The 24,197-nt window shown below is 65.7% G+C and overlaps 1 protein-coding gene across 1 annotated transcript; it reads right to left on the minus strand.

Annotated features, from left to right (window-relative positions):
• Positions 1 to 2,769: 2,769 nt before the first annotated feature.
• Positions 2,770 to 23,946, minus strand: EPPK1 (epiplakin 1). Its single transcript, XM_081497124.1, has 2 exons — positions 23,508 to 23,946; positions 2,770 to 19,282 (listed from the first exon to the last, which is right to left on the minus strand). Exon 2 carries the CDS (start codon positions 19,246 to 19,248, stop codon positions 2,956 to 2,958), a length of 16,293 nt encoding a protein of 5,430 aa, XP_081353250.1. The 5' UTR covers positions 19,249 to 19,282; positions 23,508 to 23,946; the 3' UTR covers positions 2,770 to 2,955.
• Between the last annotated feature and the right edge of the window lie 251 nt (positions 23,947 to 24,197).

The following is a 24,197-nucleotide window of genomic DNA, read 5'->3' on the forward strand; positions in this document are numbered from 1 at the left end:
TATCAATGCTTATTGTCCTTGTTTAATATCTTATATCTATAATAAGGAGAGAGAATTTTGTGGAGGAACTTTCAAAAGCTGAAATAAAAGAAGAGAGTTTGTTGACATACAAACAATTCCTTGTAAACTGTAAAAGCCATGGAGTGGAGTGGGGTATGTGCACATTCAGTCGTGTTCGACTCAGTGGCCCTAAAGAATGTAGCCTGTGAGGCTTCTCTGTCCATGGAATTCTCCAGGTAAGAATACTGCAGGGGGTTTCCAGTTGCTCCTACAGGGAATCTTCTAACCCCAGAGGCTGAACCTGCAGCTTCTGCATTGGCAGGCAGATTCTTTACCACTGAGCAACCTGGGAAGCCATTGTAAAGGCTATCAGTTCAGTTCAGTTCAGTTCAGTCGCTCAGTCGTGTCCGACTCTTTGCAACCCCATGGACCGCAGCATGCCAGGCCTCCCTGACAATCACCAACTCCCGGAGTCTACTCAAACTCATCTCCATTGAGTTGGTGATGCCATCCAACCATCTCATCCTCTGTTGTCCCTTTCTTCTCCTGCCTTCAATCTTTCCCAGCATCAGCGTCTTTTCCAATGAGTCAGCTCTTCGCATCAGGTGGCCAAAGTATTGGAGCTTCAGCTTCAACATCAGGAGTGTTCCAATGAACACTCAGGACTGATCTCCTTTAGGATGGACTGGTTGGATCTCCTGGCAGTCCAATGGACTCTCAAGAGTTTTCTCCAACACCACAGTTCAAAAGCATCAATTCTTCAGCACTCAGCTTTCTTTATAGTCCAACTCTCACATCCATACATGACTACTGGAAAAACCATAGCCTTGACTAGATGGACCTTTGTTGGTAAAGTAATGTCTCTGCTGTCTAGGTTGGTCATAACTTTTCTTCCAAGGAGTAAGCATCTTTTAATTTCATGGCTGCAATCACCATCTGCAGTGATTTTGGAGCCCCCCAAAATAAAGTCAGCCACTGTTTCCACATCTATTTGCCATGAAGTAATGGGACTGGATGCCATGTTCATAGTTTTTTGAATGTTGAACTTTTAAGCCAACTTTTTCACTCTGCTCTTTGACTTTCATCAAGAGGCTCTTTAGTTCTTCTTCACTTTCTGCCATAAAGGTAGTGTCATCTGCATATCTGAGGTTATTGATATTTCTCCCAGCAATCTTGATTCCAGCTTGTGCTTCATCCAGCCCAGGATCTTGCATGATGTACTCTGCATATAAGTTAAATAAGCAGGGTGACAATATACAGCCTTGACGTACTCCTTTTCCTATTTGGAACCAGTCTGTTGTTCCATGTCCAGTTCTATCTGTTGCTTCCTGACCTGCATACAGATTTCTGAAGAGGCAGATAAGGTGGTCTGGTATTCCCATCTCTTTCAGAATTTTCCACAGTTTATTGTGATCCACACAGTCAAAGGCTTTGGCATAGTCAATAAAGCAGAAATAGATGTTTTTCTGGAACTCTCTTGCTTTTTTGATGATCCAGTGGATGTTGGCAATTTGATCTCTGGTTCCTCTGCCTTTTCTAACACCAGCTTGGACATCTGGAAGTTCACAGTTCAAGTATTGCTGAAGCCTGGCTTGGAGAATTTTGAGGATTACTTTACTAATATGGGAGATGAGTGCAATTGTGCAGTAGTTTGAGCATTCTTTGGCATTGCATTTCTTTGGGATTGGAATGAAAACTGACCTTTTCCAGTCCTGTGGCCACTGCTGAGTTTTCCAAATTTGCTGACATATTGAGTGTAGCACTTTCACAGCATCATCTTTTAGGATTTGAAATAGCTCAACTGGAATTCCATCACCTCCACTAACTTTGTTCGTAGCAATGCTTCCTAACACCCACCTGACTTCGCATTCCAGGATGTTCGGCTCTAGGTGAGTGATGACACCATCGTGATTATCTGGGTCATGAAGATCTTTTTTGTATAGTTCTTCGATGTATTTTTGCCACCTCTTCTTAATATCTTCTGCTTCTGTTAGGTCCATAACATTTCTGTCCTTTATTGAGCCCATCTTTGCATGAAATGTTCCCTTGGTATCTCTAATTTTCTTGAAGAGATCTCTAGTCTTTCACATTCTATTGTTTTCCTCTATTTCTTGGCACTGATTGCTGAGGAAGTAAGTGATCACTGATCACTGTAAAGGCAATGCCACCAAACCTGATGAGAACACACAGGGGGTCAGAGTAACTGGGACAGCGGCATCGAGTGACAGAATGAGACCAGCCTCTGCAAAGCACAGCACTAGCATGGAAACCCATGGCAGGAGGACAGCAAACTGAGAGCCACAAGCATTTACTAAAGCAAGAAATTGACCGAAAATGGTTTAGTCAAACCAGAAAAAAAATCAATATGAAGAAGTCCATTTAGATAAAATGGGAATGTAACGAATCATGAACACCCTCTACTGTGGTAGAAAGTGAAAGTGAACTCGCTCAGTCGTGTCCAGCTCTTTGCAACCTCGTGGACTGTAGCCTACCAGGCTTCTCCATCCATGGGATTTTCAAGGCAAAAGTACACAAGTGGGTTGCCATTTCCTTCTCCATGGGGATCTTCCCGACCCAGGGATTGAAACTGGATCTCCCTCATTTTAGGCAGACACTTTTACCGTCTGAGCCACCAGGGAAGCCCCCTCTACTATAATAGATGGAGGTAAAACGTAGAGAAAGCTTGACTGAAAATACGGAAGATTCTATACAGGATTCACGTGACAAACTTCAAACAACTGTAAAATCAAAATTAAACACACAAAAAAGAACACGAGGTCATGATTTTAATTGAAACAAACAAATATAAGTGATTACAATAAAAACGAGGTAAAGGACAGGAAGGTAATTAACATAAGAGTAAAAAATATTGAACAGAGACATCAGAACAAAAAATTTATAAAAAACCTGTTATGTATTATTAACGGGAAAAATTTTGTCAGGACGAATGAAAACTCATTTTTCAGTCAGAGAAAGTAACAAGAATCCTGTTTCAGGGTCAAGAGTAGCCCTCTGAAGCAGCTGCACGTACGTGAGGTTCTCGTGCGTGTTGGGGTCGAAGAAGCCCTTGGTGTCGTCGCTGGGGTCCTCCAGCACGCGGTTCATCTCCTCGTCGAAGTAGCCGCGCTGGTAGGCCACGTCCACGGGCACGCGGTGGCTGTGCACGGGGTCGATGACGCCGCCCGTCGCGATCTGGGCCTCCAGCAGGCGGATGCCGTGCTCGCGCACGACGAGGTCCTTCTTCATGGCCTGGAAGAGGGAGATCTGCTCCCCGGTGTAGGGGTCGGTGTAGCCCGTGACGGCGCGCTCGGCCGACAGCAGCTTCTCCTGGAGCTCGCCGCCCACCACGCCCGCCGCCACCGCCTCCTCCACGGACAGCTTCTGGTTGCGCACGGGGTCGATGACGAAGCCCGTGGCCGCCTGCGCCTCCAGCAGCACCAGGGCCGTGCCCGGCCGCAGGACGCCCTTCCACATGGCCTGGTAGATGCTCATCTTCTCCTGCCGCCCAGGCTCGTCCTTGGCGGGGACCAGCACGCCCGCGATGCAGCTGGTGCCCTCCAGGTAGCGCTTCACCGAGTCCATCTCCGTCACCTCCTGCAGGCTCTTGGTGCCCTGGGCCAGGTCCCGCAGGGTCTCGGGGCCCAGGATGCCGGACGTGTGCAGCTCGGAGGCCGACACCTGGCGCCTCAGGCCCCGGAAGGACACCTTGCTCAGCCGCTCCTCCGTCTCCTCGATGAGCTGGGTGAGGACGGCGACCAGGGCGGGCAGGGCCAGGCCGCCGGCCGCGTGCTGGGCCAGCAGCTCGTCCCGGCGGGCCTGGCTCAGGTAGGAGGAGAAGAGGACCTCCCACACGGAGACGGGCCGGCCCTGGAACCGCCCGACGCGCACCTCCATGGCGGCGGCCCGCAGGGCCTGCTCCTGCAGCTCCCGCTGCCCGGAGGCTCCGCCCCCTTGGGAGGGAGCGGGCTCGGTCCCGTGGGCCGCCTCAGCCTCCTCGATGATGGTGGTCAGCCTGCGGGTCAGCGCGGGCAACCCCAGCGTCCCCGACCCGAACTGGGCCAGCAGCTGCTCCCGCGTGGCGGCGCTCACGTAGCCGGAGGCCAGCACGTCCCACACGGGCACCGCGGGCCCCCGCAGGCGGCCCACCCGGACCTCCATGGTGGCGGCGCGCAGCGCCCCCCGAGGGTCTGGGGGGCCGGGGCGCGCGACCCCAACCTCGGCCTCGGCCTCGGCCTCGGCCTCGGCCAGCAGCGAGACGAGGGCGGCGCCCACCTCCTGCGCCGTCAGCGAGCCCGCCCGGTACCGGCGCAGCAGGTCCTGCCGCTGACCCTCGGACACCTCCCGGTAGAAGAGGAGCTCCCACACGGAGACACGCTGGCCCCGGGGGAGGCTCGCGCCCAGCGTCACGCGGGTGTCGCGCAGGGCGGCGCGCAGCTCCTCGCCCAGCTGGTGCAGGGCGGAGCCCCGGCCGGCCAGCTGCAGCATGTAGAGCCCCGTGTCGCGGTCGCGCACGCAGCGCCGCAGCAGCTGCACGTACGTGAGGTTCTCGTGCGTGTTGGGGTCGAAGAAGCCCTTGGTGTCGTCGCTGGGGTCCTCCAGCACGCGGTTCATCTCCTCGTCGAAGTAGCCGCGCTGGTAGGCCACGTCCACGGGCACGCGGTGGCTGTGCACGGGGTCGATGACGCCGCCCGTCGCGATCTGGGCCTCCAGCAGGCGGATGCCGTGCTCGCGCACGACGAGGTCCTTCTTCATGGCCTGGAAGAGGGAGATCTGCTCCCCGGTGTAGGGGTCGGTGTAGCCCGTGACGGCGCGCTCGGCCGACAGCAGCTTCTCCTGGAGCTCGCCGCCCACCACGCCCGCCGCCACCGCCTCCTCCACGGACAGCTTCTGGTTGCGCACGGGGTCGATGACGAAGCCCGTGGCCGCCTGCGCCTCCAGCAGCACCAGGGCCGTGCCCGGCCGCAGGACGCCCTTCCACATGGCCTGGTAGATGCTCATCTTCTCCTGCCGCCCGGGCTCGTCCTTGGCGGGGACCAGCACGCCCGCGATGCAGCTGGTGCCCTCCAGGTAGCGCTTCACCGAGTCCATCTCCGTCACCTCCTGCAGGCTCTTGGTGCCCTGGGCCAGGTCCCGCAGGGTCTCGGGGCCCAGGATGCCGGACGTGTGCAGCTCGGAGGCCGACACCTGGCGCCTCAGGCCCCGGAAGGACACCTTGCTCAGCCGCTCCTCCGTCTCCTCGATGAGCTGGGTGAGGACGGCGACCAGGGCGGGCAGGGCCAGGCCGCCGGCCGCGTGCTGGGCCAGCAGCTCGTCCCGGCGGGCCTGGCTCAGGTAGGAGGAGAAGAGGACCTCCCACACGGAGACGGGCCGGCCCTGGAACCGCCCGACGCGCACCTCCATGGCGGCGGCCCGCAGGGCCTGCTCCTGCAGCTCCCGCTGCCCGGAGGCTCCGCCCCCTTGGGAGGGAGCGGGCTCGGTCCCGTGGGCCGCCTCAGCCTCCTCGATGATGGTGGTCAGCCTGCGGGTCAGCGCGGGCAACCCCAGCGTCCCCGACCCGAACTGGGCCAGCAGCTGCTCCCGCGTGGCGGCGCTCACGTAGCCGGAGGCCAGCACGTCCCACACGGGCACCGCGGGCCCCCGCAGGCGGCCCACCCGGACCTCCATGGTGGCGGCGCGCAGCGCCCCCCGAGGGTCTGGGGGGCCGGGGCGCGCGACCCCAACCTCGGCCTCGGCCTCGGCCTCGGCCTCGGCCAGCAGCGAGACGAGGGCGGCGCCCACCTCCTGCGCCGTCAGCGAGCCCGCCCGGTACCGGCGCAGCAGGTCCTGCCGCTGACCCTCGGACACCTCCCGGTAGAAGAGGAGCTCCCACACGGAGACACGCTGGCCCCGGGGGAGGCTCGCGCCCAGCGTCACGCGGGTGTCGCGCAGGGCGGCGCGCAGCTCCTCGCCCAGCTGGTGCAGGGCGGAGCCCCGGCCGGCCAGCTGCAGCATGTAGAGCCCCGTGTCGCGGTCGCGCACGCAGCGCCGCAGCAGCTGCACGTACGTGAGGTTCTCGTGCGTGTTGGGGTCGAAGAAGCCCTTGGTGTCGTCGCTGGGGTCCTCCAGCACGCGGTTCATCTCCTCGTCGAAGTAGCCGCGCTGGTAGGCCACGTCCACGGGCACGCGGTGGCTGTGCACGGGGTCGATGACGCCGCCCGTCGCGATCTGGGCCTCCAGCAGGCGGATGCCGTGCTCGCGCACGACGAGGTCCTTCTTCATGGCCTGGAAGAGGGAGATCTGCTCCCCGGTGTAGGGGTCGGTGTAGCCCGTGACGGCGCGCTCGGCCGACAGCAGCTTCTCCTGGAGCTCGCCGCCCACCACGCCCGCCGCCACCGCCTCCTCCACGGACAGCTTCTGGTTGCGCACGGGGTCGATGACGAAGCCCGTGGCCGCCTGCGCCTCCAGCAGCACCAGGGCCGTGCCCGGCCGCAGGACGCCCTTCCACATGGCCTGGTAGATGCTCATCTTCTCCTGCCGCCCGGGCTCGTCCTTGGCGGGGACCAGCACGCCCGCGATGCAGCTGGTGCCCTCCAGGTAGCGCTTCACCGAGTCCATCTCCGTCACCTCCTGCAGGCTCTTGGTGCCCTGGGCCAGGTCCCGCAGGGTCTCGGGGCCCAGGATGCCGGACGTGTGCAGCTCGGAGGCCGACACCTGGCGCCTCAGGCCCCGGAAGGACACCTTGCTCAGCCGCTCCTCCGTCTCCTCGATGAGCTGGGTGAGGACGGCGACCAGGGCGGGCAGGGCCAGGCCGCCGGCCGCGTGCTGGGCCAGCAGCTCGTCCCGGCGGGCCTGGCTCAGGTAGGAGGAGAAGAGGACCTCCCACACGGAGACGGGCCGGCCCTGGAACCGCCCGACGCGCACCTCCACGGCGGCGGCCCGCAGGGCCTGCTCCTGCAGCTCCCGCTGCCCGGAGGCTCCGCCCCCTTGGGAGGGAGCGGGCTCGGTCCCGTGGGCCGCCTCAGCCTCCTCGATGATGGTGGTCAGCCTGCGGGTCAGCGCGGGCAACCCCAGCGTCCCCGACCCGAACTGGGCCAGCAGCTGCTCCCGCGTGGCGGCGCTCACGTAGCCGGAGGCCAGCACGTCCCACACGGGCACCGCGGGCCCCCGCAGGCGGCCCACCCGGACCTCCATGGTGGCGGCGCGCAGCGCCCCCCGAGGGTCTGGGGGGCCGGGGCGCGCGACCCCAACCTCGGCCTCGGCCTCGGCCTCGGCCTCGGCCAGCAGCGAGACGAGGGCGGCGCCCACCTCCTGCGCCGTCAGCGAGCCCGCCCGGTACCGGCGCAGCAGGTCCTGCCGCTGACCCTCGGACACCTCCCGGTAGAAGAGGAGCTCCCACACGGAGACACGCTGGCCCCGGGGGAGGCTCGCGCCCAGCGTCACGCGGGTGTCGCGCAGGGCGGCGCGCAGCTCCTCGCCCAGCTGGTGCAGGGCGGAGCCCCGGCCGGCCAGCTGCAGCATGTAGAGCCCCGTGTCGCGGTCGCGCACGCAGCGCCGCAGCAGCTGCACGTACGTGAGGTTCTCGTGCGTGTTGGGGTCGAAGAAGCCCTTGGTGTCGTCGCTGGGGTCCTCCAGCACGCGGTTCATCTCCTCGTCGAAGTAGCCGCGCTGGTAGGCCACGTCCACGGGCACGCGGTGGCTGTGCACGGGGTCGATGACGCCGCCCGTCGCGATCTGGGCCTCCAGCAGGCGGATGCCGTGCTCGCGCACGACGAGGTCCTTCTTCATGGCCTGGAAGAGGGAGATCTGCTCCCCGGTGTAGGGGTCGGTGTAGCCCGTGACGGCGCGCTCGGCCGACAGCAGCTTCTCCTGGAGCTCGCCGCCCACCACGCCCGCCGCCACCGCCTCCTCCACGGACAGCTTCTGGTTGCGCACGGGGTCGATGACGAAGCCCGTGGCCGCCTGCGCCTCCAGCAGCACCAGGGCCGTGCCCGGCCGCAGGACGCCCTTCCACATGGCCTGGTAGATGCTCATCTTCTCCTGCCGCCCGGGCTCGTCCTTGGCGGGGACCAGCACGCCCGCGATGCAGCTGGTGCCCTCCAGGTAGCGCTTCACCGAGTCCATCTCCGTCACCTCCTGCAGGCTCTTGGTGCCCTGGGCCAGGTCCCGCAGGGTCTCGGGGCCCAGGATGCCGGACGTGTGCAGCTCGGAGGCCGACACCTGGCGCCTCAGGCCCCGGAAGGACACCTTGCTCAGCCGCTCCTCCGTCTCCTCGATGAGCTGGGTGAGGACGGCGACCAGGGCGGGCAGGGCCAGGCCGCCGGCCGCGTGCTGGGCCAGCAGCTCGTCCCGGCGGGCCTGGCTCAGGTAGGAGGAGAAGAGGACCTCCCACACGGAGACGGGCCGGCCCTGGAACCGCCCGACGCGCACCTCCATGGCGGCGGCCCGCAGGGCCTGCTCCTGCAGCTCCCGCTGCCCGGAGGCTCCGCCCCCTTGGGAGGGAGCGGGCTCGGTCCCGTGGGCCGCCTCAGCCTCCTCGATGATGGTGGTCAGCCTGCGGGTCAGCGCGGGCAACCCCAGCGTCCCCGACCCGAACTGGGCCAGCAGCTGCTCCCGCGTGGCGGCGCTCACGTAGCCGGAGGCCAGCACGTCCCACACGGGCACCGCGGGCCCCCGCAGGCGGCCCACCCGGACCTCCATGGTGGCGGCGCGCAGCGCCCCCCGAGGGTCTGGGGGGCCGGGGCGCGCGACCCCAACCTCGGCCTCGGCCTCGGCCTCGGCCTCGGCCAGCAGCGAGACGAGGGCGGCGCCCACCTCCTGCGCCGTCAGCGAGCCCGCCCGGTACCGGCGCAGCAGGTCCTGCCGCTGACCCTCGGACACCTCCCGGTAGAAGAGGAGCTCCCACACGGAGACACGCTGGCCCCGGGGGAGGCTCGCGCCCAGCGTCACGCGGGTGTCGCGCAGGGCGGCGCGCAGCTCCTCGCCCAGCTGGTGCAGGGCGGAGCCCCGGCCGGCCAGCTGCAGCATGTAGAGCCCCGTGTCGCGGTCGCGCACGCAGCGCCGCAGCAGCTGCACGTACGTGAGGTTCTCGTGCGTGTTGGGGTCGAAGAAGCCCTTGGTGTCGTCGCTGGGGTCCTCCAGCACGCGGTTCATCTCCTCGTCGAAGTAGCCGCGCTGGTAGGCCACGTCCACGGGCACGCGGTGGCTGTGCACGGGGTCGATGACGCCGCCCGTCGCGATCTGGGCCTCCAGCAGGCGGATGCCGTGCTCGCGCACGACGAGGTCCTTCTTCATGGCCTGGAAGAGGGAGATCTGCTCCCCGGTGTAGGGGTCGGTGTAGCCCGTGACGGCGCGCTCGGCCGACAGCAGCTTCTCCTGGAGCTCGCCGCCCACCACGCCCGCCGCCACCGCCTCCTCCACGGACAGCTTCTGGTTGCGCACGGGGTCGATGACGAAGCCCGTGGCCGCCTGCGCCTCCAGCAGCACCAGGGCCGTGCCCGGCCGCAGGACGCCCTTCCACATGGCCTGGTAGATGCTCATCTTCTCCTGCCGCCCGGGCTCGTCCTTGGCGGGGACCAGCACGCCCGCGATGCAGCTGGTGCCCTCCAGGTAGCGCTTCACCGAGTCCATCTCCGTCACCTCCTGCAGGCTCTTGGTGCCCTGGGCCAGGTCCCGCAGGGTCTCGGGGCCCAGGATGCCGGACGTGTGCAGCTCGGAGGCCGACACCTGGCGCCTCAGGCCCCGGAAGGACACCTTGCTCAGCCGCTCCTCCGTCTCCTCGATGAGCTGGGTGAGGACGGCGACCAGGGCGGGCAGGGCCAGGCCGCCGGCCGCGTGCTGGGCCAGCAGCTCGTCCCGGCGGGCCTGGCTCAGGTAGGAGGAGAAGAGGACCTCCCACACGGAGACGGGCCGGCCCTGGAACCGCCCGACGCGCACCTCCATGGCGGCGGCCCGCAGGGCCTGCTCCTGCAGCTCCCGCTGCCCGGAGGCTCCGCCCCCTTGGGAGGGAGCGGGCTCGGTCCCGTGGGCCGCCTCAGCCTCCTCGATGATGGTGGTCAGCCTGCGGGTCAGCGCGGGCAACCCCAGCGTCCCCGACCCGAACTGGGCCAGCAGCTGCTCCCGCGTGGCGGCGCTCACGTAGCCGGAGGCCAGCACGTCCCACACGGGCACCGCGGGCCCCCGCAGGCGGCCCACCCGGACCTCCATGGTGGCGGCGCGCAGCGCCCCCCGAGGGTCTGGGGGGCCGGGGCGCGCGACCCCAACCTCGGCCTCGGCCTCGGCCTCGGCCTCGGCCAGCAGCGAGACGAGGGCGGCGCCCACCTCCTGCGCCGTCAGCGAGCCCGCCCGGTACCGGCGCAGCAGGTCCTGCCGCTGACCCTCGGACACCTCCCGGTAGAAGAGGAGCTCCCACACGGAGACACGCTGGCCCCGGGGGAGGCTCGCGCCCAGCGTCACGCGGGTGTCGCGCAGGGCGGCGCGCAGCTCCTCGCCCAGCTGGTGCAGGGCGGAGCCCCGGCCGGCCAGCTGCAGCATGTAGAGCCCCGTGTCGCGGTCGCGCACGCAGCGCCGCAGCAGCTGCACGTACGTGAGGTTCTCGTGCGTGTTGGGGTCGAAGAAGCCCTTGGTGTCGTCGCTGGGGTCCTCCAGCACGCGGTTCATCTCCTCGTCGAAGTAGCCGCGCTGGTAGGCCACGTCCACGGGCACGCGGTGGCTGTGCACGGGGTCGATGACGCCGCCCGTCGCGATCTGGGCCTCCAGCAGGCGGATGCCGTGCTCGCGCACGACGAGGTCCTTCTTCATGGCCTGGAAGAGGGAGATCTGCTCCCCGGTGTAGGGGTCGGTGTAGCCCGTGACGGCGCGCTCGGCCGACAGCAGCTTCTCCTGGAGCTCGCCGCCCACCACGCCCGCCGCCACCGCCTCCTCCACGGACAGCTTCTGGTTGCGCACGGGGTCGATGACGAAGCCCGTGGCCGCCTGCGCCTCCAGCAGCACCAGGGCCGTGCCCGGCCGCAGGACGCCCTTCCACATGGCCTGGTAGATGCTCATCTTCTCCTGCCGCCCGGGCTCGTCCTTGGCGGGGACCAGCACGCCCGCGATGCAGCTGGTGCCCTCCAGGTAGCGCTTCACCGAGTCCATCTCCGTCACCTCCTGCAGGCTCTTGGTGCCCTGGGCCAGGTCCCGCAGGGTCTCGGGGCCCAGGATGCCGGACGTGTGCAGCTTGGAGGCCGACACCTGGCGCCTCAGGCCCCGGAAGGACACCTTGCTCAGCCGCTCCTCCGTCTCCTCGATGAGCTGGGTGAGGACGGCGACCAGGGCGGGCAGGGCCAGGCCGCCGGCCGCGTGCTGGGCCAGCAGCTCGTCCCGGCGGGCCTGGCTCAGGTAGGAGGAGAAGAGGACCTCCCACACGGAGACGGGCCGGCCCTGGAACCGCCCGACGCGCACCTCCATGGCGGCGGCCCGCAGGGCCTGCTCCTGCAGCTCCCGCTGCCCGGAGGCTCCGCCCCCTTGGGAGGGAGCGGGCTCGGTCCCGTGGGCCGCCTCAGCCTCCTCGATGATGGTGGTCAGCCTGCGGGTCAGCGCGGGCAACCCCAGCGTCCCCGACCCGAACTGGGCCAGCAGCTGCTCCCGCGTGGCGGCGCTCACGTAGCCGGAGGCCAGCACGTCCCACACGGGCACCGCGGGCCCCCGCAGGCGGCCCACCCGGACCTCCATGGTGGCGGCGCGCAGCGCCCCCCGAGGGTCTGGGGGGCCGGGGCGCGCGACCCCAACCTCGGCCTCGGCCTCGGCCTCGGCCAGCAGCGAGACGAGGGCGGCGCCCACCTCCTGCGCCGTCAGCGAGCCCGCCCGGTACCGGCGCAGCAGGTCCTGCCGCTGACCCTCGGACACCTCCCGGTAGAAGAGGAGCTCCCACACGGAGACACGCTGGCCCCGGGGGAGGCCCGCGCCCAGCGTCACGCGGGTGTCGCGCAGGGCGGCGCGCAGCTCCTCGCCCAGCTGGTGCAGGGCGGAGCCCCGGCCGGCCAGCTGCAGCATGTAGAGCCCCGTGTCGCGGTCGCGCACGCAGCGCCGCAGCAGCTGCACGTACGTGAGGTTCTCGTGCGTGTTGGGGTCGAAGAAGCCCTTGGTGTCGTCGCTGGGGTCCTCCAGCACGCGGTTCATCTCCTCGTCGAAGTAGCCGCGCTGGTAGGCCACGTCCACGGGCACGCGGTGGCTGTGCACGGGGTCGATGACGCCGCCCGTCGCGATCTGGGCCTCCAGCAGGCGGATGCCGTGCTCGCGCACGACGAGGTCCTTCTTCATGGCCTGGAAGAGGGAGATCTGCTCCCCGGTGTAGGGGTCGGTGTAGCCCGTGACGGCGCGCTCGGCCGACAGCAGCTTCTCCTGGAGCTCGCCGCCCACCACGCCCGCCGCCACCGCCTCCTCCACGGACAGCTTCTGGTTGCGCACGGGGTCGATGACGAAGCCCGTGGCCGCCTGCGCCTCCAGCAGCACCAGGGCCGTGCCCGGCCGCAGGACGCCCTTCCACATGGCCTGGTAGATGCTCATCTTCTCCTGCCGCCCGGGCTCGTCCTTGGTGTGGACCAGCACACCTGCAATGCAGCCAGTGCCCTCTAGATATCGTCTCACTGCCTCATTTTTTGTGATGGCATCCACAGAGGCCTGCCCGGACTTCAGGGCTTCCAACATCTCTCTGGTGATGATGCATGAATTCAGTAGCTCAGAGGCTTTGATCTGTTTCCTGATCCCTCTGAACCATAGCAGCTTAGTGTTCTTTTCCTTCTCACTGATTATCTCGACGATCACTTGTATCACCTTTTCTAATGCATGTGTTGTGTCTCTCTTATATTTTCGTACTAAGTCAAATTTTTTGTTGTCTGTCACGTATTCAGAGTTCAGTAATTCCCAGACTGACGGCCTCTGGCCTTTAAACCACCCCACTGTGACGTCCACCCGCTCAGCCTCAAGGGCGTGTCTGGTGGCCTCATCGATGAACTGGGTATCCAGTCCATCCTTGAGCACCGGGAACAGAACCCAGCCCGTCCTCTCATCTCGGTGGCTCCTCTCCTGCAGTTCCTGGTAAGTCACCTTCTCCTGAGTGTTGGGATCCACAAACCGTTTATTCATACACTTCTGCTCTGCCACCAGCGGGTACGTGTCCTGGTCCAGACAGCCACGTCTGTAGGCGGCATCAAGTGGAAGCCGGTGGTGGTGCTGCGGGTCCACGACGCCCCCCGTGGCCACCTGCACCTCAAGCAGTCTGAGCGCCAACTCCCGTTTCACCAGCTTCCTCTGCATTGCCTGGAACAAGGACAAGGTGTGTCCTGTGCCCGGGTCTGTGTATCCCCTGGCAGCCTTCTCAGCATTTAGGAGTCTCTCCTGCAGTTCCTCACCCACCAGGCTGGTGGCCACAGCCTCATCCACGGAGAGCCTCTGGTGGCTGTTGGGGTCCAGCAGGAACCCTGTGGCAGCCTGAGCCTCCAGCAGCTGGGCTGCAAATCCCATGGGGATGAGCCCTTTCCTGGTGGCCTCGTAGAAGCTCAGCACCTCAGTGGTGGAAGGCGTGGTCAGCCCTGCGATGCAGCCACTGCCTTCCAGGCAGACCTTCACGTGGGGCAGGCAGCGGAGGTCCTGTCCCTCTGCTCCCTCGTTGTGTAGCGCATCCAGGGTCTTCTTATCAATGATTCCTGAGTTGAACAGCTCTGCAGCTGTCACTTCTCCTCCAATGGCTGCCAGCCTGACGCCCTTGTTTTGCTGTTCTGTTTCCTCGACCGTTGTGGTGATGACCTTCAGCAGCTGCTCTAAGCTGACATCCCCGGCTTTGTACCCCTGAACAAGCTCTTTCTTCCTTTCCTCTGTGAAGTACGGCGAGGACAGCAGGTCCCAGAAGGAGACCACCTGCTGGGCAAACATGCCCACGTGCATTTCAGTAGTTTTTGACCGCAGGGCTTGCCTTGTGGCTTCATCGATGTATACATAGGTTTCTCCTTTCTTTACAACTTGCAGCATGTAGAGCCCTGTCTCAGGGTCCTCCACGCAGCGCTCCAGCAGCTGCATGTAGGTGAGGTTCTCGTGCGTGTTGGGGTCGAAGAAGCCCTTGGTGTCGTTGCTGGGGTCCTCCAGCACACGGTTCATCTCCTCGTCGAGGTAGCCGCGCTGGTAGGCCACGTCCACGGGCACGCGGTGGCTGTGCACGGGGTCAATGATGCCACCTGTGGCGATCTGGGCCTCCAGCAGGCGGATGCCGTGCTCGCGCACGATGAGGTCCTTCTTCATGGCCTGGAAGAGGGAGATCTGCTCCCCGGTGTAGGGGTCGGTGTAGCCCGTGACGGCGCGCTCGGCTGACAGCAGCTTCTGGTAGGTTTCCTTGCCGAACATCCCTGTAGCGAACGCCTCCTGCACAGTCAGCTTGCGGTTCTCCACAGGGTCAATGAGGAAGCCGGTGGCCGCCTGCGCCTCCAGCAGCACCAGGGCCGTGCCTGGCTGCAGGACGTTTCTTCTCAGAGCCTCTGAGATGCTCATTTTCTCTTTGGTGTCCTTGATGAGGACCCCAGCGATGAAGCTGCCCCCTTCCAAGTACCGCCGCACGTGGTCCATCTCCGTCACCTCCTGCATGGTCTTCTTCCCCTGACTCAGCTCATCCAGCGTCTTCTTGTCAATCAGCTGGGACCTGAACAGGTCGCTGGCTGACAGCTGCTTCCGGAGTCCCCTGAAGGTGGCCTGGGATGGCTGCCTCTCTGAGGCCTCAACGAGGGTGGTGACAGCAGTGACCACCTGCCGCAGGGCCGTGGCCCTCCCGGACTGGCAGAGTGCTGCCAGCTCCCGCCGCTTGTGGAACCCTACATACTCTGAATGCAGCAGGTCCCAAAGCGAGATGCTGAGCCCTCTGAACCTCCCTGCCCCGACTGGCACCTTCATGGCTCTCAGGGCCACTGCCGTGTGGTCGTCCACCTCTAGCGCCATGTCCTGGGGGAGTGGCAGCAGCCACAAGCCAGTGTCAGCATCCAGGACACAGCGCTCCTTGAGCTGTCCGTAGGTCACCTTGTCCTGTGTGCCAGGGTCGAAGAAGAACTTGCTGTCCTCATCCGTTGAGGTCAGCATCCTGCTCGTCTGCTCATCCAGGAGGCCGAGCCTGCAGGCTGCTGCCTGGGGCAGGTGCACCCCGTGGACGGGGTCCACTGCACCCCCTGTGGCCAGCTGCGCCTGAAGGAGCGGGAGGCCCTCGCTCCGAGGCACGAGCCCCTTCTCCACCGCCTGCCACAGTGAGAGGGAGCCTCCCGAGCAGGGGTCCGTGGACCCAGCCACTGCCCTCTCAACCTGCCGGAGCTGCTCACTCAGCGCCCCGGCCACCAGGCCAGCCTTGACCGCCTCCTCCACCGCCAGTCTATGGTTGGTCAAAGGATCCACGAGAGAGCCAGATGCCACCTGGGCCTCCAGCAGTCTCTGCCCCAGGCTGGTGGGCAGGAGGCCATCCCTCATGGCCTGGGCGATGCTCACCTTGGCCCCCGAGGGCTGCAGCAGCACCCCGGCCACGCAGCCCGTACCCCACAAGCAGGCCCGCACCGTCAGCTGCTCGGCGACCTCGGCAGGTGACCGCATGCCCTGTGCCAGCGCCTCCAGGGTCTCCCGGGTGATGACGCCGGCATCCAGCAGCCAGACGGCGGGCACCCTGCCACGGGGGCCGGGCAGCGTGATGCGGGCCCTCGCCAGGAGCTCCACTTCCTGCACCCACTTCCGCACAGACGCCTGCAGCTGCTGTGTTGTGGTCCTCCCCTCCCTGACGTCCTCCAGGAAGCCCCTCCGCTGCTCCTCAGTGAAGTGGCAGGATTCCAGCAGCTCCCAGAGGGACGTGCCGTCCTCAGCCCCCTGCGTGGCCTTCAGGGTCTCCCGCACCTGCTCATCCGTGGGGACCGCAGGGGCACTTTCGGGCAGGGGCAAGAAGTGAAGTCCAGAGGCCTCGTCCCTTACACACTGCTCCAGAAGCTGAGCATAGCTGGTGTGTCCTTGGCTGTCAGGTGTGGGGAAGGTCTCGGAGTTGGACAAGGCCAACGCCATCTCCTGGTCAATGTAGCCACGCTGCACGGCCACAAGCATGGGGAGGTGGTGGTGGCTGGTGGGGTCGATGACCCCGCCTGTGGCCACCTGGGCCTCCAGGAGGCGGACGCCCTGCTCCGCAGGGACAAGGCCCTTCTTCATGGCCTGGAACAGGGACAGCAGCTTTCCAGAGAAGGGGTCCGGGAAGCCCGTGACAGCACCCTCAGCCCAGCTCAGCCTGCTGTAGAGCTCTGGCCCCACGAGCCCCCGGCGCACAGCCTCATCCAAGGACATGGTCTCCAGACTGTGGGGGTCGGTCATGGACCCCGTGGCTGCCTGGGCCTCCAGCAGGGCCAGGGCCACTCCCGGCCCCAGTAGCTTCTGCTTCATGGCCTGGTAGAGGCTGACCCGCCGGGTGGAGGGCTGCAGGAGCACACCACCCACAGCCCCCGAGCCGCACAGGAACCTGTGGACGCTCTCCGTGCGGAGCAGGGCCTCGGGGCTGAGCGTCCCCGCCAGCACGCGGCCCAGGACCTCCTGGCTGATAATGCCGGCCTCCTGGAGGTGGCAGGCGGTCACCCGGCCCCGCAGCGTGGGGAGGGCAACGTCTGCCCGGCTCTCCGCCTCCCTCTCCAGCAGCTTTGAGACCTCCTCCAGGGACACCTGGCACCGCCGGAAGCTCTGCAGCAGCCACCGCCGGCGTGCCTCACTGACGTACTCCGAGTTGACCAACTCCCACGCGGACACCCTCCGTCCCCGGAACCGCCCGTGCTGCACTGAGAGCAGCAGGCTTTGGAAGGCCTTCCGGGTGGCCTCATCCGCCAGCAGGGTCTGCGCACTCGTAAGTGGCAACAGATAGAGCCCCGTGTTGGGGTCGCGCACGCAGCGCTCCAGTAGCTGCATGTACGTGAGGTTCTCGTGTGTGTTGGGATCGAAGAAGCCCTTGGTGTCGTCGCTGGGGTCGGCCAGGATCAGGTTCAGCGCCTCATCGAAGTAGCCGCGCTGGTAAGCCACGTCCACAGGCACGCGGTGGCTGTGCACGGGGTCGATGACACCGCCCGTTGCGATCTGGGCCTCCAGCAGGCGGATGCCGTGCTCGCGCACGATGAGGTCCTTCTTCATGGCCTGGAAGAGGGAGATCTGCTGCCCCGTGTAGGGGTCGGTGTAGCCTGTGACGGCGCGTTCGGCCGACAGTAGTTTGGAAAACACCTCGGGCCCGATGACACCAGCCCTCAGCGCCTCCTCCACTGAGTATCTCCTGTTCTCTTTGGGATCGATGATGAAGCCGGTGGCTGCCTGCGCCTCCAGGAGGATAAGCGCCGTGCCTGGCCTGAGCAGCCCCTTCCTGTAAGCCTCGTGGATGCTGAGGGGCTCCTGGGACCCAGGCAGCAGCAAGCCAGCGATGCAGCCGGTGCCTTGCAAGTACCTCTGCACCGAGTCCAGGCTGGCCACGTCCTGGGCCGTGGTCTGGCCACGTTCCAGCTGCTCATAAACATCCTGGCCAATGATCTCTGCTCTCAGCAGCTCTCCCGGAGTCACGGGGACCCTGAGCCCAGCAAAGGTGGTTCTGGCAGTGGCTGCAGCCTGCTCGTGGGTGGCTCTCAGCGCAGCCGCCAGCTCCTCCACTGAGAGGGTCCCATCCTTGTGCTGCTGGGTCAGCATCACCCTCTGCTCCACGGGGACTGCTTTGGAGAAGAGCAGCTCCCAGAGGGATGCAGGCCAGCCCTGGAGCCTGCCCGCGGAGACAGTGGCCGTGGTGGCACTCAAGACCTGCCGGGTGCTGTGCTCAATAAACAGGGGCCCCTGGGGTTCCTCCCCAGGGCTCCCTGCTGAGATGGGCAAGAAAGCCAGCCCTGTCTCCAGGTCGGTGACACAGCGGGCCAGCAGCTGCCCGTAGCTGAGGCTCTCATGCGTGCTGGGATCCAAGAAGCCAGCAGCCCTGGAGAGGTGCTGCTGAGTCTCTTCGTCCAGGCAGCCGAGGCACAGGGCAGCCTCCACGGGCAGCCGGAGCCGGCGGGCAGGACACACTAGCCCGCCCGTGGCCAGCTGGGCGTCCAGGAGCCTGAGCGCCAGAGGCTGGTCCACCAGCTTCTTCTTCATGGCCTGGAAGAGGGGAACACGAGTGCCGCTGAAGGGGTCGTGGTAGCCCGTCACTGCCTGCTCTGCCACCTGGAGCTGCCTGTGGAGCTCGGGGCCAACCAGGCCTGCCTGAACCGCCTCGTCCACCCGCAGCTGCCAGCCAGTGGCTGGGTCCACCAGCGTGCAGGTGGCGGCCTGAGCCTCCAGGAGCAGAAGCACGGCGCCTGTGGGAAGCAGGTGCTCGGCTGTGGCCTGGAAGAAGCTCTTCTTGTGCCCTGCGGGCAGCAGGACGACCCCAGCCACACCACCGGTGCCCTGCAGGTACCGCCGCACCTCGGCGCGGGCACCCACATCTGGCACCACCAGCCGGCCCTCCTGCAGGCCTTGGGCCGTCTCCTTGTCCAAGACCCCCACCTCCAGCAGCTCGGCCAAGCTCACAGTCCCACCCAGGGTATGGAACGTGATCTTCAAGGGTAGCAGGGCCAGCCCCGTGCCAGGCGCCCGCACACACCTGCCCAGCAACTCCCGGTAGGGCAGCTGCTCCAGTGTGTTGGGGTCCAGGAAGCCTGGGGTGCTCGAGCCAGGCCCCAGCTCTGACAGCCCACGCCACGTCTCCTGGTCCAGGAGGCCCTGCTGGCAGGCCAGCTCAGGGGCCAGACGCACCCCCTGGATAGGGTCCACCAGGCCCCCAGTGGCCAGCTGGGCCTCCAGCCAGTTCCACCCCAGTGCCCTGTCTACCACCTCCTTCCCAATGGCCTGGAAGAGGGCCAGCTTCTCGCCCCCATAGGGATCAGGGTACCCAGTGGCCGCACGCTCGGCGGCCAGCAGCTTCTCCTTGAGCTCCAGGCCCACCAGGCCCCGCTGCAGGGCCTCTGACACGGGGAGCAGCTGGCCCTGCGTGGGGTCCACCAGGCCCCCTGTGGCTGCCTGGGCCTCCAGCAGAGCCAGCCCAAGCCCAGAGGGCAGGAGACCCTGCTTCATGGCAGCGTAGAGACCCTGGGCCCTGCCCGAGGCCTCCACCCACACCCCGGCGATGCTCCTGGCCTGGGGCACAGATGGGGCGCCAGCTCCCAGCATGGCCTTCACAGTCTTGGAGACAGGAGCCGGCCCGGTGCTGCCGGTGACCAGGATGTCTTGAGGAGGAGAGGCGCCGCCGTTCATCGTGCAGAACTCAGCGAGGACCCGCTTCTGCTCCCTGTGGGGTGGAAAGCCTCCGTTAGGGGCCCTGCGATGCTCCAGGCAGGTGGGAGGTCCACCCCGCAACCTGGACCCACCTCCCGTGCCACTAGCCCTCCTGAGGAAGGAAGGGCAGCCTCCAGCTTCAGCCTCTCCTCTTGCCCCGGGGTCCCAGGTGGGGCCACTGGAGCACTGGGACCCCAGGGTAGCCTGGGGGTGTCGCAGGCTCCACTCTGTCCTACAGGCCACCCTCTGGCCGCAACCTCATTCCATTCCCCCGGGGGTCTTGGTGCAGGGGCTTGGCCTCCCTTCCCCCTTGGCCTCCAGACTGCTCCCGTCTCCTCCAAGGCCCGCCCCTGCCCCGCTGCCCCTTGAGTGGGCTCCACCGCCCGGGGCTCTTCCCCTTCCCCTGCCCGGTGACCCCTGCACAGCCTCTCCCACCTCAACCCCCTGCTGCTCAGGCCTCCACTCCCTCCTGGCTCCCCACTGGGCTTCCCAGCCAGACCCCCGTCCTCTGACCTGCCCAAGTCTCCTGCCTCAGCCTGTGGCATCCCCTGGGCCACGGCCGCTCTGTACCCACGCCCGGCCTCGGCAGCCCAGGAGCACCCAGAGCTCATGCCGCGGTGCTGGTGCCACAGGAGGGGCCAAGCTCGGGTCTCCTGGCCCTGTTGGTCCCTGGTCCGCTGCTCAGTGCCCTGCACCCCCACGGCCGTCCTTGGCCAACAGCTGTGGGCCCCGGTTCCCTGACTGGTGCCAACCCTTCTGCCCCACCACAACCACACACCTCCCTCCTCCACCCCCTGGCCGGTTACCTCTCCTCAGCAGGCACATCCAAGACCTAACCAAGACCTAACGCCCAGCACCTGCGACTATGACCTTATTTGGAAACAAGATCTTTGCAGATGTGATGATGTTATACGTTAGGGCGCAGTCACACTGGTGAAGGGAGGCCTTAACCCAACACGACAGTGTCCTCACAGGAGACAGACGTGGGGAGGATGCCCCGTGAGGGAGGCAGATAGGCCATGCAGCTTCAGGCCCCAGAACCAGCAAACGCTGACGTGTGGATCCCAGACCCTGGCACCTTGACTGTCAGAGAGTAATCTGTGGTTTGAAGCCACCCAGCTGCCCGGGGGCCAGTCCACACCCACGTTCCAAAGAACCACACCCTCAGTCCTGGGCCCGGTTACACCCATCCTCACCTCCTGACCAGCTGCTCAGAGCCCCACGCACCCTGGTCCACTCTGCAGGTGAGCTTGCTCAGGTGACCTTGGCTCCAGCCACCATACCGGACAGATGCATTTCAGATTCGACCTACCCGACCTTTGGGTCACCAGGCATGAGGCCCCTCCTCCCCGGTGACATTTCCCTATTCATCCTGACCACAGCTGGAGCCCAGCCTGTCCTGGGCCACATGGCCATGTCCAGCACCTCCTGAACACTGTGCCCAGTGGACTCACAAGGAGCCTCAAGCTCTGCGGTACCCCCAGAGCCACTGCCTGGGAGCAGCTCCCCCTCCCAGGCTCTGCAGAGCTTGCACCCTAAGCTCTGCTCAGCCCCTCATGCCCCACAGCTGTGCCCACCCCGGGGCAAAATCTTGTCCCCTCCTTCCCCGCCTAGATGCTGGACCCAGCCCCCAGTGGCGCGGCAGCTGGTCTGCTGCCCTGAGTCTGCGTTTGTGCCAGGCCCCAGCAGACACGGAGGCCGGGCCTGGATCCTTGCTCCCTCGGCCACTGCCACCGGCCAGTGTCCAAGAAGCACCACCGCAGTCCAGCTCTCCTGAGGTGAGCAGGCCATGGAGGGCGGGTGCTCGGGGTGCAGCATCAGGCTTTTGAAAAGACGGGACAAAGGCATCAGGTGCGGAGAGAGGAGGGTGGTTAAGATCCAGGCTTTGGGAAAGGTTACTAAAGGCTTCGAGTGACTTAGAGAGGCCCTGGTCTCCACAGGCAGGGCCGGCTGAGAGGGCTCCGTGGTGAGGGGCTCTGAAGGCTCCGAGCTGCCCCAGCTCACAGGCGTGCCACGCAGGTCCAGGAACCAGCAATGTGCAAGAAGGGTGACCCCCCCCAGGAGGGGAGCAGACCTCGCCATGGGAGGACGGGCTGTAAGGCAGGGGCTGGGACTCAGTGCTGCAGGGGGCTCCTCCCCGCCCATCTGGCAGCAAAGGCCGCGCCAGAGAGGGAGACTCAGACAAGGGTGAGGGTGGGCGAGGGTAGCAGGAGTGTATCAGCAAGAGGAGACCACGTTCCCCACGCCCCTGGCCCTACCCACAGGGGGCCCAGCAGGGGCCGGGATCGCTCCTCTATCTCCTACACGGCTCCCCAGGATGAGTATGGCGCCCGAGCAGCGGGGTTCAAGGACACGGTGTGACCGCGGTGCCCTCATCTTCCAGCACCGTGGGCCGGCCTGTCCGCCTCACCACCTGCCTCCTCATCTCCCACCCCAGGAGCCCCCCGAAGCCGATCCCTGAGCCTGTGTCATGCTGCCGGGAGCACTGCTGCCCGCCCGCCCAGGGTCCGGCCCACTCCCCTCGTACCATGTGCCTTGCTCCGGGGTTGGCTTCAGACAGTGTGCGCTAGCCAGAGGGGCCCAGGAAACAGGGCTACCAGGTGGCCAGAGCTGCGCCTGTCGCCTGCCGTCGGCAGGGACCAGGGTGGGAGGGAAGAGGGGCACCTCACCACTGGCAAACAGGGGAGGGTTTCTGGGCCACGGGGTCAGGGGCAGCCAGGTGGGTGCTGTCGGGAGAGCGCCAGCGCCCAGAAAGGAGGCCCAGAGGAGCAAGGGGATCTCAGAGCACAGGGGGACGCGGGAGGGAGGCGGCTGCGGCCTGGTGGCCACAGGGCCAGTCAAGGGGCTGGGAGAGGCCCCAGGCCCGGGAGTTCGCCCGACATGGCTGGGTAACAGCAGCTGGGCCGAGGCCTGTTTGGCCATCAGTGATCTTGGGGCTGGTTCGAGCCCCTGAGTCCCTGATCAGGCAGGACGTGAGGAGTAGCCTGGGAGTGGGGGCCTGGAGTCTGAAATGGGGACCTCGGGGAAGCAGCTGGACAGAGGGGTCTGGAGCTCAAGAGACAGACCAGGGCGCATGCGCGTGAGGGGTGTCCAGGGCCTCGGGAGTGGGGGTCCTGGGCAGACCAGACTCAGGTGTCCCGGGGCAGCGGCCACCAGAAACCTGGTGGCAGAAGGCATGGGTGGTCTTGCAGCTGGGGGAGGGGCCGACAGAGTCCCAGTCCTGGAGCAGGAATCTGAGAGAAGGATCCCTTCTGGGTCTTCCTGGGGGCGGGCCCCCTTCAGGAGGCCCCAGGGGACAAGAAGTGGGAGGACAGTTCCTGGGGAGGGTGGGGCCATGTCCCTGAGAGCAGCACCCTCCACCCAGGGCAGCGCACCAGTCTGTGCTGGGGTCTCAGGTCGCCTCTCTGGCTGCCCTCCTGAACCTGAAAAGGTTTAGTTGCTCAGTCGTGTCTGACTCTTGCGACCCCATGGACTGTAGCCCACCAGGCTCCTCTGTCCATGGGATTCTCCAGGCAAGAATACTGGAGTGGGTTGCCATTTCCTTCTCCAGAACCTGATAAGAAGAGAACCAAATGGCCAGGAGCCCTGGGCTGGCACTGGGAGGCGGGGACCTTGGCCTCTGGCCCACACTGGGCAGCAGAGCCTGCCCACAGCAGAGATGAGCGGCAGACGGAAGCTGGGCAGGGAGGCGGCGGCAGCGGCAGAGCCCCCCACCCCGGCCTCCCGACGGCCTGGGGTGGCTCCACGCAAGGGTCCCGGTGCCCACCCTCCCCAACGGCAGGGCGCTCCCTCCAAGGGTAGGAGCCTGTCTGCCCTGTGAGTTTGTCAACCCGACCACCGAGCGCCCTGGGCCCTCGGACTGGCTCCGGCGGCAAACGCCCCCGGCCCTGCAAGGCAGGGGCCGGGCTGGAGGAACCGGACCTGCAGGGCCCCACCCAGGCGCGCACCCGTCCGCCCGGAAACCGTGGGGCAGGCGAGACCCCTGCCCCGCGGGCCACGTCTCCCACGCCCGCGCGGAGAACCTCAGCCTTCCCACCTACGCACCGAGGGCAGGGGCGGGGAGCGGGGGGCCAACGGGCGGGACCCCGCCCCCCAGGGCTAGTTGGGAGGGAGCCGGGCCTCAGCGCCCCGCTCTCCCGGACCCTGACCTCCCAGCCACCCCCAGGCGCGTCGCTACCCCCATCCCAGCCCCTGCAGGCCGGGGCAAGACTCCCCCAGACGTGTGAGTGCGGCCTCACCTGGGACAGTGTCCGCAGCGTTCCGCTCGCAGTCCCTCAGTTCGCCGCGGTGCCCGAGTCGGGCGCCTCCCGCTTTAAATTTGCGCAGGCCCCGCCCCCGGCGGCCCCGCCCTGGTCTGGGGGTGGCGGCGGGTGGAGGGGCACACGGGGCTGCCCTCTGGTGGGGGCGCCCTTAGGGCGTGACGCGGGCCTGGAGTCCCACGCAGGGCTGGCCGACGCCCCACGGGCGCCCCCGCCCGCCGCGGCCTGAGGGCGCCCTCAGTGGGGAGGGGGCAGCTGCCGCGGAGCCCCTTTCGACCCCTCCCCTGTAGTCACGGCGAAGGAAGGCGGCGGCCGCAGCGAGCAGGGTGCGCCGCCCGGACGGCCTTTGAATGGTATTTGCAAGGGAAATGCGGCCCCACCGGCCGTGCGGGCGGCTTCGCTTCACCAACGTGACTTCGTTGCCCGCGGCGGGCCATGCGGCCAGCGCCCTCTGGTCCGCGTCCTCCAAAGCGCCAGGTCCTGCGCCGCTGCTGAGAACCCGGGCGGGACCAGGGGGTCTGCCTCCGTGACTGAGGGGCTTCCCTGCCTTGACCAAGGAAGAGATGAGGTCTGTGTGGCCAGCAGGTTTCCAGCCTGTCCGGAAGGGATGGCCACCGTGGCTCCAGCCCCCAGCCTGGGCTGGGAGCAGGTGCCCCCTGTCCCAGCACC

This window comes from Giraffa tippelskirchi, chromosome 6, assembly GCF_054371585.1.
Source record: "Giraffa tippelskirchi isolate mGirTip1 chromosome 6, T2T-mGirTip1v1.2.pri, whole genome shotgun sequence".
NCBI lineage: Eukaryota > Metazoa > Chordata > Mammalia > Artiodactyla > Giraffidae > Giraffa > Giraffa tippelskirchi.

Bases quoted from the DNA above. Each gene is read 5' to 3' on its own strand.
- EPPK1 (XM_081497124.1), bottom strand. From the start codon at position 19,248: ATGAACGGCGGCGCCTCTCCTCCTCAAGACATCCTGGTCACCGGCAGC.